The sequence below is a fragment of the Salvelinus fontinalis genome, chromosome 4 (genome assembly GCF_029448725.1).
Source record: "Salvelinus fontinalis isolate EN_2023a chromosome 4, ASM2944872v1, whole genome shotgun sequence".
In the NCBI taxonomy this organism is placed as follows: Eukaryota; Metazoa; Chordata; class Actinopteri; order Salmoniformes; family Salmonidae; genus Salvelinus; species Salvelinus fontinalis.
Window position 1 is genome coordinate 39,659,530 of NC_074668.1, and position 13,116 is coordinate 39,672,645.

The 13,116-nt window shown below is 43.5% G+C and overlaps 1 protein-coding gene across 1 annotated transcript; it reads left to right on the forward strand.

The window, feature by feature from the left end:
* Nucleotides 1-5,011: 5,011 nt before the first annotated feature.
* On the forward strand, nucleotides 5,012-6,047 carry LOC129853760 (transcriptional and immune response regulator-like). The gene has a single exon (XM_055920131.1). It carries the CDS (start codon nucleotides 5,149-5,151, stop codon nucleotides 5,452-5,454), a length of 306 nt encoding a protein of 101 aa, XP_055776106.1. The 5' UTR covers nucleotides 5,012-5,148; the 3' UTR covers nucleotides 5,455-6,047.
* Nucleotides 6,048-13,116: the final 7,069 nt, after the last annotated feature.

Below are 13,116 nucleotides of genomic sequence, written 5' to 3' on the forward strand. Positions count from 1 at the left end.
TAACAGTGCTGTGTGTTTTGGCTTTCGTGCCATTGTGGATTGCGCAGATGATTACGGGTCTCGTCCCATGTGTTAATCATTGTGCGCTTGTGTTATTTATTCGAGGTACTCCTCGCTCTTTTGTTTTGGGTTTCTACCCTGTGTTTTGTATAGTGTTTGTTTGGTCTTCGTACCCGTGCCTTTACACGGCACGCCTTAATTTGGGTGTAATAAAAAAACATATTACGCATTCCTGCGCCTGTCTCCCGAATCATTCATACCAACGTGACAATAACTGTGCCCGTCTGAATGACAGTAGCCGAGTAAACAACACACAGCTTGACATACTTATTTGACCATTATTTAACAAAGTTATCTGAGTGACACGCAATAACCTGCACTAAATAGGTAATGGGGTGCCATTTGGGACGCAGAGGGATCCTAGACTGCTCACTCTGTCATAAAGCCTCACTAAGATAATACTGGATAGAAATGTCAACACCCACACCCTACATTATTAATATAAGACACGGCCACGTTAACTGGCTGGTTGACATCATATCCCAAACTACAATGCATGAAATCATCCACTCCAGACAGAGTTCCAAGAATATCCGACAATGGTGCAACTCGAACTCCAGCTGTGACAGAGTTAGGTAAGCCATGCACACACAGACAGGATGGAGAAGAACTAAAAGAAAATCAGTTTACCTCATTTAAACCACCAGAATGCCAGCTCATAACACTGGCCATAACGCCATATTATTGAATTTGACTGATATTAGTGATAGAGGAGATAGTGGTTATCAGTGGCACTATATACTGTCATATAGTGCATCTTAGATACCATCATAAAACAAGATGCAGACAAGACCAAGACATGGGTATAGGGGATAGAGTTAGCTACAGAAGGACATTGACCGTGTTGGTCTAGTACACATTTATGATTCAGACAGGAACAAACTGTTCTGCCAAGCAAGCGGAGACAGTTTATGTCTGGAAAAGGAGACTCCACAGACTGTCTCCACAGAGTTGACCCCAAGGGGAAGAATGATGACAAGACCTTTGACCCTCGCTAAATTTAGCGCCCTTTTGTTGTGATTAATACGGGGACACTTGTCTGCATCAGAGAACGGGGTAAATGGCCCGAACCCTCCTACTTCCGTTTCCCCGCTGGCTGCACCAAGAGTTCTCATTGTGCAGCGCTGGCTGTCTGTGAATGTGTCTCACAGTCTAAAATGTTCCTCACTCACCCGCACAGTCATGAAGAAGGTGCGACAGCGCCTCTTCGCCCTCAGGAGGTTGAAAAGGTTTGGCATGGGCCCTCAAATCCTCCCAGAAATATACATCTGCGCCATTGAGAGCATCTTGACTGGCTGCATCACTGCTTTATATGGCAACAGCAACGCCCTCGATCACATGGCGCTACAGAAGGTGGTGAGAACAAGCTCCCTGCCATCCAGGACCTCTATATCAGGCGGTGTGAAAGGAAGGCCTGGAAAATCGTTAAAGACTCCAGCCACCCAAGCCATATGCTGTTCTTTCTGCTTCCGCATGGCAAGCGTACCGGTGCATCAAGTCTGATACCAACAAGCTGCTGAACAACTTCTATCCCCAAGCCATAGCTAACAAAATGGCTACACGGACTATCTGAGTTTACCATACTGTATTTTGGCACTGTCTCTATGCACACTAACAGGACTCTACATGCTCGCACGCTCGCTCACACACACACACACACACACACACACACACACACACACACACACACACACACACACACACACACACACACACACACACACACACACACACACACACACACACACACACACACACACACACACACACACACACACACACACACACACTTCATTTGCTCACACACACATAACGTGCACACACAGTTATACTGATTTTATACACATGCACACACACTCACATGCAATCATCATGTACGCTGCTGCTACTCTGTTTATCGTATATCCCAATGCCTAGTCACCTTACCCCTATACATACATATCTACCTCTATCTATTTTGTTCTACCTCATGTTATTTTTAGTACTATATTCATATTGATTACTGCATTGTTGGGTTTAGAGCTCGCAAGAAAGGCATTTCACTGTACTTGTGCACATGACCGTGTCTCTGCTCTGAAGTACTTTTGGGTCATAAATATGCCATTTTGCTGACGCAAACTTTCCGGAAGCTGGCTAATATTCTGTGTCCTCAGTCATTACTCTCATGCCAGCTCGAGACAGGCATGTATCCTGTGGCGAGACAGTGTACAGACAGCCCTGGGGCCTCAGTACAGAAACAGAGTTTAAGTGAGGGGTTATGTATTGTACATTGTTTCACTCAGCACAGACAGACAATGACAAAATAACCAGCATTCCATACTTTGGCACAACTCTCTAAACAACTTCTCTAGAGACACATAGCAGAACAATTGCTGAGAGAGGTAACAGTCTCGAACCTTTGTTTCCATATAAGGGAGGGTATACATCAATGAGGGGAGTGAACTACATAACAAAGGGCAGTGGGAACTTTCCCTCAGTCCAGGCAGGGCATACATGCTAAGGAATGGGTGCAGCTTGAGGCTTCAAGCTCAATGAACATTCGCAGTGAGTATTTACAAGCTATATGCCCTGGACGTTTGCGTAGTATGTGGAGTTTATACATTCCAATGTTTTTAAGAGGAACGCCTTTCTCTGGCTCCGTCCCAAATGCCACCCTATTCCCTATATACTACACTACTTTTGACCAGGGCCAATTGGGAATAAGGTTCCAGTTGGGATGCACACGCTGTTATCATCAGCATGGAGCTGGTTCTCAGGATGCTCCCCTTCCTCCCAGTCAGACCTGCCAGTCCCCAAAAAAAAACGTCCCCCTGGTTTGGAAAACGTAGCGAAGGGGGTTTATAGTGCTACTAACTGGAATGTTTAAATGTAACCTGTTTTTATATTTTAGAACGTAAAGGCAGTAATAATACTGACAGTAACAGTAATAAGATCACGAGACTGAACTGTTGGGTGTCACCCTAGATAGCAAGCTATCATGGTCCAAACATATAGACTCAATGGTTACTAAAATGGGAAGAGGTCTGTCCTTGATAAGGCGTTGCTCGGCTTTCTTACTATCTCAGTCAATCAGAAAAGTCCAACAGGTCCTAGTTTTGTCGCTCCTGGACTACTGTCCAGTTGTGTGGTCAGTTGCAGCAAAGAAGGACAAAGGCAAATTGTAGTTGCTCCAAAACAGAGCAGCACGCATTGCACATAGATTTACATGGAGGGTGAATGTCAATGACATGCATGTCAATCTCTCCTGGCTCTAAGTTGGGGAGAGATTGACTGCATCACTTTTGGTCTTTGTGCGAGGTGTTGATGTACTGAAGGTACCGAACTGTCTGTTCAAGCAGTTGGCACACAGATTGGACACTCATCGGTATCACACAAGACATGCAACCAGAGGTCTCTACACAGTTCCTAGGTCCAGAACAAAGGCTGGGAAACACACAATATTAAATAGAGCCATGACTAAATTGAACTCTGCCACCCCAGGTAACTCAAACTAGCAATAAAACCATATAATTAAAAAAAGATTCACTAGCTGTGGGTCGCTCTGGAAGGGAGCGTCTGCTGAATGGCTAAATTGTAATGTAAATGCAGTGCTATGTATGTTTATTTATGTATATTTTGTATTTTATTTGTTGTGTTGTTTCCTGTTTGGACCCCAGGAAGAGTAAAATTCAGACATTTTCAAGTCTTGCCATAGATTTTCAAGCCGATTTAAGTCAAAACTGTAACTAGGCCACACAGGAACATTTAATGTCATCTTGGTAAGCAACTGTAGATTTGGCCTTGTGTTTTAGGTTACTGTCCTGCTGAAAGGTGAATTTGTCTTCTAGTATCTGTTGGAAAGCAGAGTGAAGCAGGTTTTCCTCTAGGATTTTGCCTGTGCTTAGCTCCATTCCATTTATTTTTATCCTAAACAACTCCCTAGTCCTTGCCGATAACAAGCATACCTTTAACATGATGCAGCCACCACCATGCTTGAAAATATGAAGAGATGTACTCAGTGATGTGTTATGTTGTATTTGCCCCAAATATAACACTGTGTATTCAGGACATAAAGTTAATTTATTTTCCAAATTTTTTGCAGTTTTACTTTAGTGCCTTATTGTAAACAGGATGCATGGTTTGGAATATTTTTATTTGTACATGCACCCTTCTTTTCACTGTTATTTAGGTTAGTATGGTGGAGAAACTACAATGTTGTTGATCCATCCTCAGTTTTCTTCTATCACAGCCATTCAACTCTGCGACTGTTGTAATAAAGTCACCATTGGCATCATGGTGAAATTCCTGAGCGGTTTCCTTCCTCTCCGGCAACTGAGTTAGGAAGGACACCTGTATCTTTGTAGTGACTGGGTGTATTGATATACCATTCAAAGTGTAATTAATAACTTCACCATGCTCAAAGGGATATTCAGCGCCTGCTTCTTTTTTTACAAGGCATTGGAAAACCTCCCTGGTCTTTGTGGTTGAATCTGTGTTTGAAATGTACTGCTCGACTGAGGCACCTTACAGAAAATTGTATGTGCAGGGTACAGAGAGGAGGTTGTCATTATCATCTTATTATGTGACTGGTTAAGCACATTTTTACTCCTGAACTTATTCAGGCTTGCCATAACAAAGGGGTTGAATACTTATTGACTCAAGACGTTTCAGCTTTTCATTTTTTATTAATTTGTAAAACTTTCTGAAACACAATTCCACTTTACCATTATGGGGTATTGTGTGTAGGCCAGTGACATTGTAAATCACAATTGAATCCATTTAAAATTCAGGCTGTAACAGAACAAAATTTGGAAAAAATCAAGGGGTGTGAATACTTTCTGAAGGCACTGTAAGTAGCTTACTGTTGCAGTCGGCGTAGAGAGTCAGTCGTTCCCTGGAACCAGTGATGTCACTTCTGTAACTGGGGCTTGACTGCATGAGCTTCCCTGCAATCCCTTTAAATAGCGCGGGCAGCGCTCACAGCTCTCACTCACAACAATCCCTCTCAGGCGAGTAGTGCTCTCTCTCCCTCTCCTACAACGCCAGTCAAAGGAGTTGCTGGACCAGTTTCGGAGACTGCACCGCAGCCGTTACAAGAGAGTCATCAAGATGACTAGCTACATTGTATCCTCCGACTCTCGCCGTGTCAGCCCATCGGTCCACGGGAACAAATTCGACACTGCCTACCGCAAGAAGGCCGTGCCCAACATATTCGAGAACGTCAACCAGGACGCGGTGATGAGGCTGTTCGAGAAAACCGGGGACAAGAAAGCGGAGGAGAGGGTGAGGAGCATCTTCTCCTTCACGCAGGACCCAGCGGAGACGGCCAAAGCTCTGATGGCGCTCAAGCAGCGAAAGAAGGACAAGTTCTTCCAGATCGTGGGCCTGGTTCGCAACATGCTGAAACTGCGTTGAACATTCTCTTTCGGCTCTGCTGAACGAGTTGAATTGAATTGCCCAAGAATGTCGCTGCAGCGGTTGGTCAGGTAATGCCGACCTGTCATGGAGAAGAAACGTCCTCGAATGGATTTAGCCTAAATTCAAGTCACTTGCTTCGAAGGCAACAAAGTGTGACTATTCCATGAAGATGCACTCCATGCGTAATGGTATGTTCGTTTGGATACGTCGTGCTGGATGGAGAAAGAAGGAGGGAATGGAATACCGAAGGTTGTTGTCCCGAACAAAGAAACATGGAGACATGATGCTCTCCCTGACTGACTATGCATTCTGTCGAATGCTTCACATTCAATGTGTACCTTATAGGTGCCTATTTGCTGGTACATTGTAATTATAAGAAGAGACTGCCGAAGAAACTGCCTGAAAATGTCTGTTCCGGTGAAAACATATGCCTTGTCTCTGTATCATTTCAACTTTGTGATACCTGCTATAAACACGGTTTATTAGTGGTCACAAATGTATTTGTAACACAAATGTTACAGCAACATAATGACATGCATTTATGAAATGTCCTTTTGCAATTTCTTTAATAAATTATTATTGAAATATAATGTCCATTCTCTTTGCTCTCATTTCAAATGACTCCACATCACATTACTTTGTTTGAAGCCTCTCTGATAGGCCTGCTTTCACCTTAGTTTGTAAATACACTGGGGGGGGGGGGGGGGGGGGACTTACACATGGCTTGATGTGATTAACCTTCATCGGGTTTCCCTCTGATGTGGCTTACTTCAGACCGGTGCAAACCAGTTCTGCTGGGGAGGTTTGCTGCAGTGCACAGCAGTGTTTGTCTAAGGTGTATCTCATCATCCCCGCTCTGCAGATAAGAGCTTGTTTGACTAGTATTACAGGGTTTAGGTCTGCTGTGTTAGAGGTTCTACAATACGCTGCATTTACCTGTCTTTCATCAGTGACAATATCACCTATTAAAACGTCTAATAACAGTTTACATCTTTTCACACACTTTTGGGGTCTTAATCAGTTCTGTCATTTTTATCAGGGTTTTGCTACGGGTTGGATTAGCTGGCGTCATAGGGATCAGTGAGAGTCTGCTAATCTCATTGCTTTGGTAGTCTCTCTGCCGGTTCAAACCAGTTCAAACCAGAGGCGAGGGATGATTTGTCTGACATCTGACTGTACCTGGCCGCCGCTTGCCACAGACACAGGAAACCCTGCCTCTAGCCTGAGGGCGGGGATTTCTCATGAAAATATCTACCTGTGCCAGACCCTACAGGCACGGTGACGCTAGGTCGTCGTAAAACACACCACACAAACTCTTTCTTTCTGTCTCTCTATCTCTTTTTCTCACCCACACACAAATGCACACACACACACATACGTATCGCAGAGGATCTGCGTTTAAATATAAAGGTAATTTCCGATTGAGCTAACATATGCAGCATTTACTGTAAATGCAGTCTCCGTAACCGTGGGAACATTGACTTGAATTGTCAATCGCACTATAAATCAGATCTTCAGCGCTACGGATTAAATAGAGCACTGACTAGATCATGTTCTTTGTGTCTGAGCGATCTGCTTTTAAAACCTGTGAAAATCAAACACAGCTCTTTGCTTCATAAACACACTAAAAAGTAACTGGCCATCTCGGTTTGAAAAAATGTGCCTGACATGATTGTTATAGGTTTATGTTCAAATTACTTAGAGTACATTTTTGGGGTTTTTACAAAACAGTTGCTCTGGTTCGGTTGCTCTGTGTATCATCTTGCAGAGAACATAATTTATTTCCCTATATTCCTTTTAAGGCTATCCATTTGTTTAGAAAAAGCAAACTACATATTTTAACCAATTTTCTTGGTTGTCTTGGTGGCTGGGTGATACTGTATGTTAAGTCTCAGGCTGTCCTCCTCTCCCGCCGTCTTCCTCCCTTTTATACAGCTCAGTGCTGCATCGCTTTGATGTCAACAGACACTCATGGCAGACAGCCGTCTAGCCTCTGTGTTGGTGCCATTGCCACGGTGACAGAGAGTGAGAGAGTGAGAGGGGAGCAGAGGCGGGAGAGGGGAGCAGAGGCGGGATTTTATGATCAGAAGGACTGTCCTCTGATTCCAGTGTGGACCGGTTCTAATCATGCTCTTTAGAAGAGGAACTAAGAGTGAGCTGGCTGTTAATATTAGTCAGCATTAGCTGGGAAGATCCTATCTATAACAGCCGCAAGTTACCCTCATGACTCATATTTTCTCTCTTGATAAAGGATTGAAAAAGCTGGTTTGTTCTGGTATTTGCTCTGGTAACTCTGTGAACCATGCATCCCATCTACTGAAAAATTAATTTGGTTTCAAGTGTTCCCCACAACAATGCAATTACATATTTACTGGCGTCTAATGAAAAGGAGGTTAATAAAACACAATTGAAAACAGACAGTGAATAACTATGTCACACTCGGCTCTAAAACTCAATCACCCCTTTTTCTCAATAGCCTAAATACTGACTCACTCGCTCATACCACTCAGTTCTTAGTCTCACACGTCTTGACTTTGATGGTTCTGACCTAAGCACTCAGTTGCTGTGGCCAACCTTTCTTCTTTCTCAGTCAATCTTATGTGTCAAAAGCAGCTGGCTGGCAGAGAGAGAGAGAGAGAGAGAGAGAGAGAGAGAGAGAGAGAGAGAGAGAGAGAGAGAGAGAGAGAGAGAGAGAGAGAGAGAGAGAGAGAGAGTGACCTCCTAAAGGTCAAATGGGACGAAAAAGTGGGCTCCATACAGGAAAGACAGGAATTTGCTAGAGGTAAAGACGAAGACAAACAGGAACTGACCAATAGTTTTCCTTTGTGTGTCTTACAGTCTGACTCATTCATTTTTCCCAAAGGGGGCCAGCCAGCCAAGCGCATCAGCAGTACTGACAACCTCATAAAGGGAACACAATAGAATCACACAGAAATGACTTGGTTCCAGTTCTGGAATCTCTGAGAGGGGATTCCTAGCATTTGGCACATTCTTGTGGTTGTTAATCACTGGCATTATGTCGTAGACAGCGACACACAACTAACTCTAGTCTGAGGGCCTTGTTGGATGAATCAGTGTATTGGTTGTGTTTGGTGCAATTTGTGTAGGATTGGTCCTGCAGGGCTGTAGATTGAGGCCAGTGTGTGTGTGTGTGTGTGTGTGTGTGTGTGTGTGTGTGTGTGTGTGTGTGTGTGTGTGTGTGTGTGTGTGTGTGTGTGTGTGTGTGTGTGTGTGTGTGTGTGTGTGTGTGTGTGTGTGTGTGTGTGTTTTTGTTGCGTCAGTCAGTTCCGTTTGAGCTGACCCTTGCTGGCCCGTCATGAGCCCAGAGGAGAACCATGGAGACACACTGATGCTTCTTTCACTTCCCAAACAAAACATTTGGTCCGTTTCTGCTGTGCATCACTCTACTGTCTCTTCCTGTTGCCATGGATTTATTACGGGTGTTGACTTGAAAAGTCCATTATCTGTCAGTGGGGACACATACAGTGCATTTGGAAAGTATTCAGACCCCCTTACTTTTTCCACATTTTTTTATGTTAAAAACTTATTTTAATATGGATTAAATTACACTTTTTCATCATCAATCTACACACAATACTCCATAATGACAAAGTGAAAACAGGTTTTTAGAAATGTATTAAAAATAAAAAACAGAAGTACCTTATTTATATAAGCATTCAGACCCTTTGGTATGAGACTCGAAATTGAGCTCAGGTGCATACAGTTTCCATTGATTGGAGTCCACCTGTAAATTCAATTGAATTTGACATGCATTGGAAAGGCACACACCTGTCTATATAAGGTTCCACGGTTGACAGTGCATGTCAGAGCAAAAACCAAGCCATGAGATCAAAGGAATTGTCGGGTAAAGCTCCGCGACAGGATTGTGTCTAGGCACAGATCTGGGGAAGGGTAGCAAAAAATGTCTGCAGCATTGAAGGTCCCCAAGAACACAGTGGCCTCCATCATTCTTAAATTAAATAAGTTTGGAACCACCAAGACTCTTCCTAGAGCTGGCCGCCCAGCCAAACTGCGCAATTGGGGGAGAAGGGCATTGGTCAGGGAGGTGATAAAGAACCTGATGGTCACTCTGACAGAGCTCCAGAGTTCCTCTGTGGAGATGGGAGAACCTTCCAGAAGGACAACCATCTCTGCAACACTCCACCAATCAAGCCTTTATGATAGAGTGGCAAGACAGAAGCCACTCCTCAGTAAAAGGCACAGCCCGCTTGGAGTTTGCCAAAAGGCATCTAAAGGACTCACAGACCATAAGAAATTCTCTGGTCTGATGAAACCAAGATTGAACTATTTGCCCTGACTACCAAGTGTCACGTCTGGAGGAAACCTGGCATCAGCATGGTGGTGACAGCATCATGCTGTGGGGATGTTTTTCAGCGGCAGGCACTCAGAGACTAGTCAGGATCGAGGGAAAGATGAACGGAGCAAAGTACAGAGAGATCCTTGATGAAAACCTGCTACCGAGAGCTCAGGACCTCAGACTGAATTGCATGTATTTTATTTATTTAACTTTTATTTTCATAACCAGGTTGTCCCATTCAGGTCAGCTTGTCAAGTGCTTGACTTGGACTTAAAAAGGTGCCGGTACTGTTTATATTTAGGTGCAGGTGCTCCACAATACGTTTGAGCTTATATTCTACTAGAGGAACAGGAGCACAAGCAGTAGACATTTGAGGTTCCAGTACTCAGCTAATGTTAGCTCCTGCCCAAATCAAGCACTGTGCTTGTCCCCATTAAAGGCTAGGCCTTTAAACCTAACACAATGGGTTGAATAACTATTTTCTCAACCCACAGATATTGGGTGTTGATATGAGCAGTAATCTTGTACACCTCAGCACTACATCAACGCCGCACAGGGCTTAGTGGGGGATCTCTCCATGCCGAGCAGTTCTTCTAACATTTCGTAACCATTTCTCTCCTCCCTTCCTCCCCTCCCTCTCTGACAGGACTTCCTGTTCTTTCGGGTGGGTGCGTTAAGTCCCTGGAGCTGGAGTTATGTTCGGGGCCGGGCTTGTAGACCTGGGATGGCTGTGTGTGTGTCTGTCTGTCTGTCCTGTCTGTCTGTCTATGTGTGTGTGTGTGTGTGTGTGTGTGTGTGGGGGGGGGGGGGGGGGGGGGGCTGTTCCAGAGAAGCCTTTTCCTGTGTGGCGCTGAGGTTCCTCCTGGGGCTGGCCAAGCAGACTGGCTGTCTCGCTCCAGTTCCACCATGCGGCCTTGCCATTGTTCTCTCCTTCACTCCCTCGTCCTGTCCCCTCCGCCCCTCACGCCAACCCCCCAGTGCCCTTTCCCCACCTTGCCCTGCCCCTGGCCCTGCAGGTGCAGCTGGACTATAGGCATGAGGAGGAAGCTAAGCCAAGACATAGACAATGGCAGATCCCAGCTTCTATTTATATATCACTTTTAGGTCCTCACTGATGAAGATTTTGTAACGATGGGTTATGAAAAGGTTCTTAGGTGAATGATAAGTATTTTCTGCCCCACTGCACTGTGGATGAAGAAGGCCAACAGTGTCAGGAATTTCCCAATGTCATTTTTCTTAGGTTGTGGCGTACACACTGTATATGGTACACTGTGATACTTCTGTCTTTCGATTGTCTTTGATCTTTGAAAAGCGAAACCCACCATGATTGACATGTTATAACATTCTTCCTGGAAAGTGAACATAAGCTACAGTAGCTTTGATGTAATGGCTGAATATTGGAGCCATTACGAGGGTCAATTGTTATCAGTGCTGGTCAGGTGCAATCTTCACCACAGATAACACATAACATCCATGCTATGAGAATATGGCGAGTACATTGGCAGACAGATCCCATAATTGACACTTCGTATAATGCAGGCGAAAGTGCTTAGCTGATAATGCCTACACAGAGACTGATAGAGTTATAGGCAAATGGGTGCTTGACCCAGGCGTTGTGGGGTTTTAAAACAAGTTTTCTTTATTTCTACACATTTTGTCATGGGGCGGAGAGAAATGTTTGCAGTTTTGAGAATGATATTTGAGTGAGAGTGACCAACAAAATCAATCGGTAATTCGACCATGGTTACTATAAGTTTAGATAGCTGGCTAGACTAACTTAACAATTCAAAAATGTTAGCTGGCATGTGTTAATTCAGTGATTGTCAGTGACTGACATAACAAGAGTAAAACTGCTGATGCACAGCCAAATGTAGAAATTGTACCTCGTGCAGAGGCGTCATGCCTGCTGGAGAAGATTTTGGGCCCAGTTATCCCTCTTGCTTCGCCTCTTCATGTCTGACCAGACTCAGCCTCTATCTCATTATTGTCTATGGGAGAGCACTCCCCTTAAAACTTCTTATGGTTGAGATCCCGTTAACGGGATCGACTTGACAACATCCAGTGAAAGTGCAGGGCGCCAAATTCAATCTCATAATTAAAATTACTCAAACATACAAGTATTTTACACCATTTTAAAAATAAACTTGTTGTAAATCCAGCCACAGTGTCCGATTTCAAAAAGGCTTTACGACGATAGCACACCAAACGATTATGTTAAGTCAGTACCTAGTCACAGAAAAACACAGCCATTTTTTCCAGCCAGAGAGGAGTCACAAAAAGCAGAAATAGAGATAAAATTAATCACTAACCTTTGATGATCTTCATCAGATGACACTCATAGGACTTCATGTTACACAATACATGTATGTTTTGTTCGATAAAGTTAATATTTATATCCAAAAATCTTAGTTTACATTGGCGTGTTATGTTCAGTAATGTTTTGCCTCCAAAACATCCGGTGATTTTGCAGAGAGCCACATAAATTTACAGAAATACTCATAATAAACATTGATAAAAGATACAAGTATTAAACATGGAACTTTAGATAAACTTCTCCTTAATGCAACTGCTCTGTCAGATTTCAAAAAAGCTTTACGGAAAAAGCACACCATGCTATAATCTGAGTACAGCGCTCAGAGCCCAAACAAGCCATGAAGATATCCGCATGAGTCAACAGAAGTCAGAAATAGTACTATAAATATTCACTTACCTTTGATGATCTTCATCAGAATGCACTCCCAGGAATCCCAGTTCCACAATAAATGTTTGTTTTATTCGATAAAGTCCATCATTTATGTCCAAATACCTCCTTTTTGTTCGCGTGTTTAGTTCCAAAATCCAAATTGATGACGCGCAGGTCAGACGAAAAGTCAAAAAATTCCATTTACAGTTCGTAGAAACATGTTAAACGATGTATAGAATCAATCTTTAGGATGTTTTTAACATAAATCTTCAATAATGTTTCAACCGGAGAATTCTTTGTCTTCAGAAATGCGATGGAACGCAGGTCGCTCTCACGGGAGCGCGCATGACCAGCTCATGCCAGACACCTGACTCAAAGAGCTATCCTTCCCTCATTCTTCAAAGTAGAAGCATCAAACAAGATTCTAAAGACTGTTGACATCTAGTGGAAGCCTTAGGAAGTGTAATATGACCCCAAAGACACTGTATATTGGATTGGCAAACCTACAAACCTCAGATTTCCCACTTCGTGGTTGGATTTTGCTCAGGTTTTTGCCTGCCATATGAGTTCTGCTATACTCACAGACATCACTCAAACAGTTTTAGAAACTCCAGAGTGTTTTCTATCCAAAGCTACTAATAATATGCATATCTTAGCT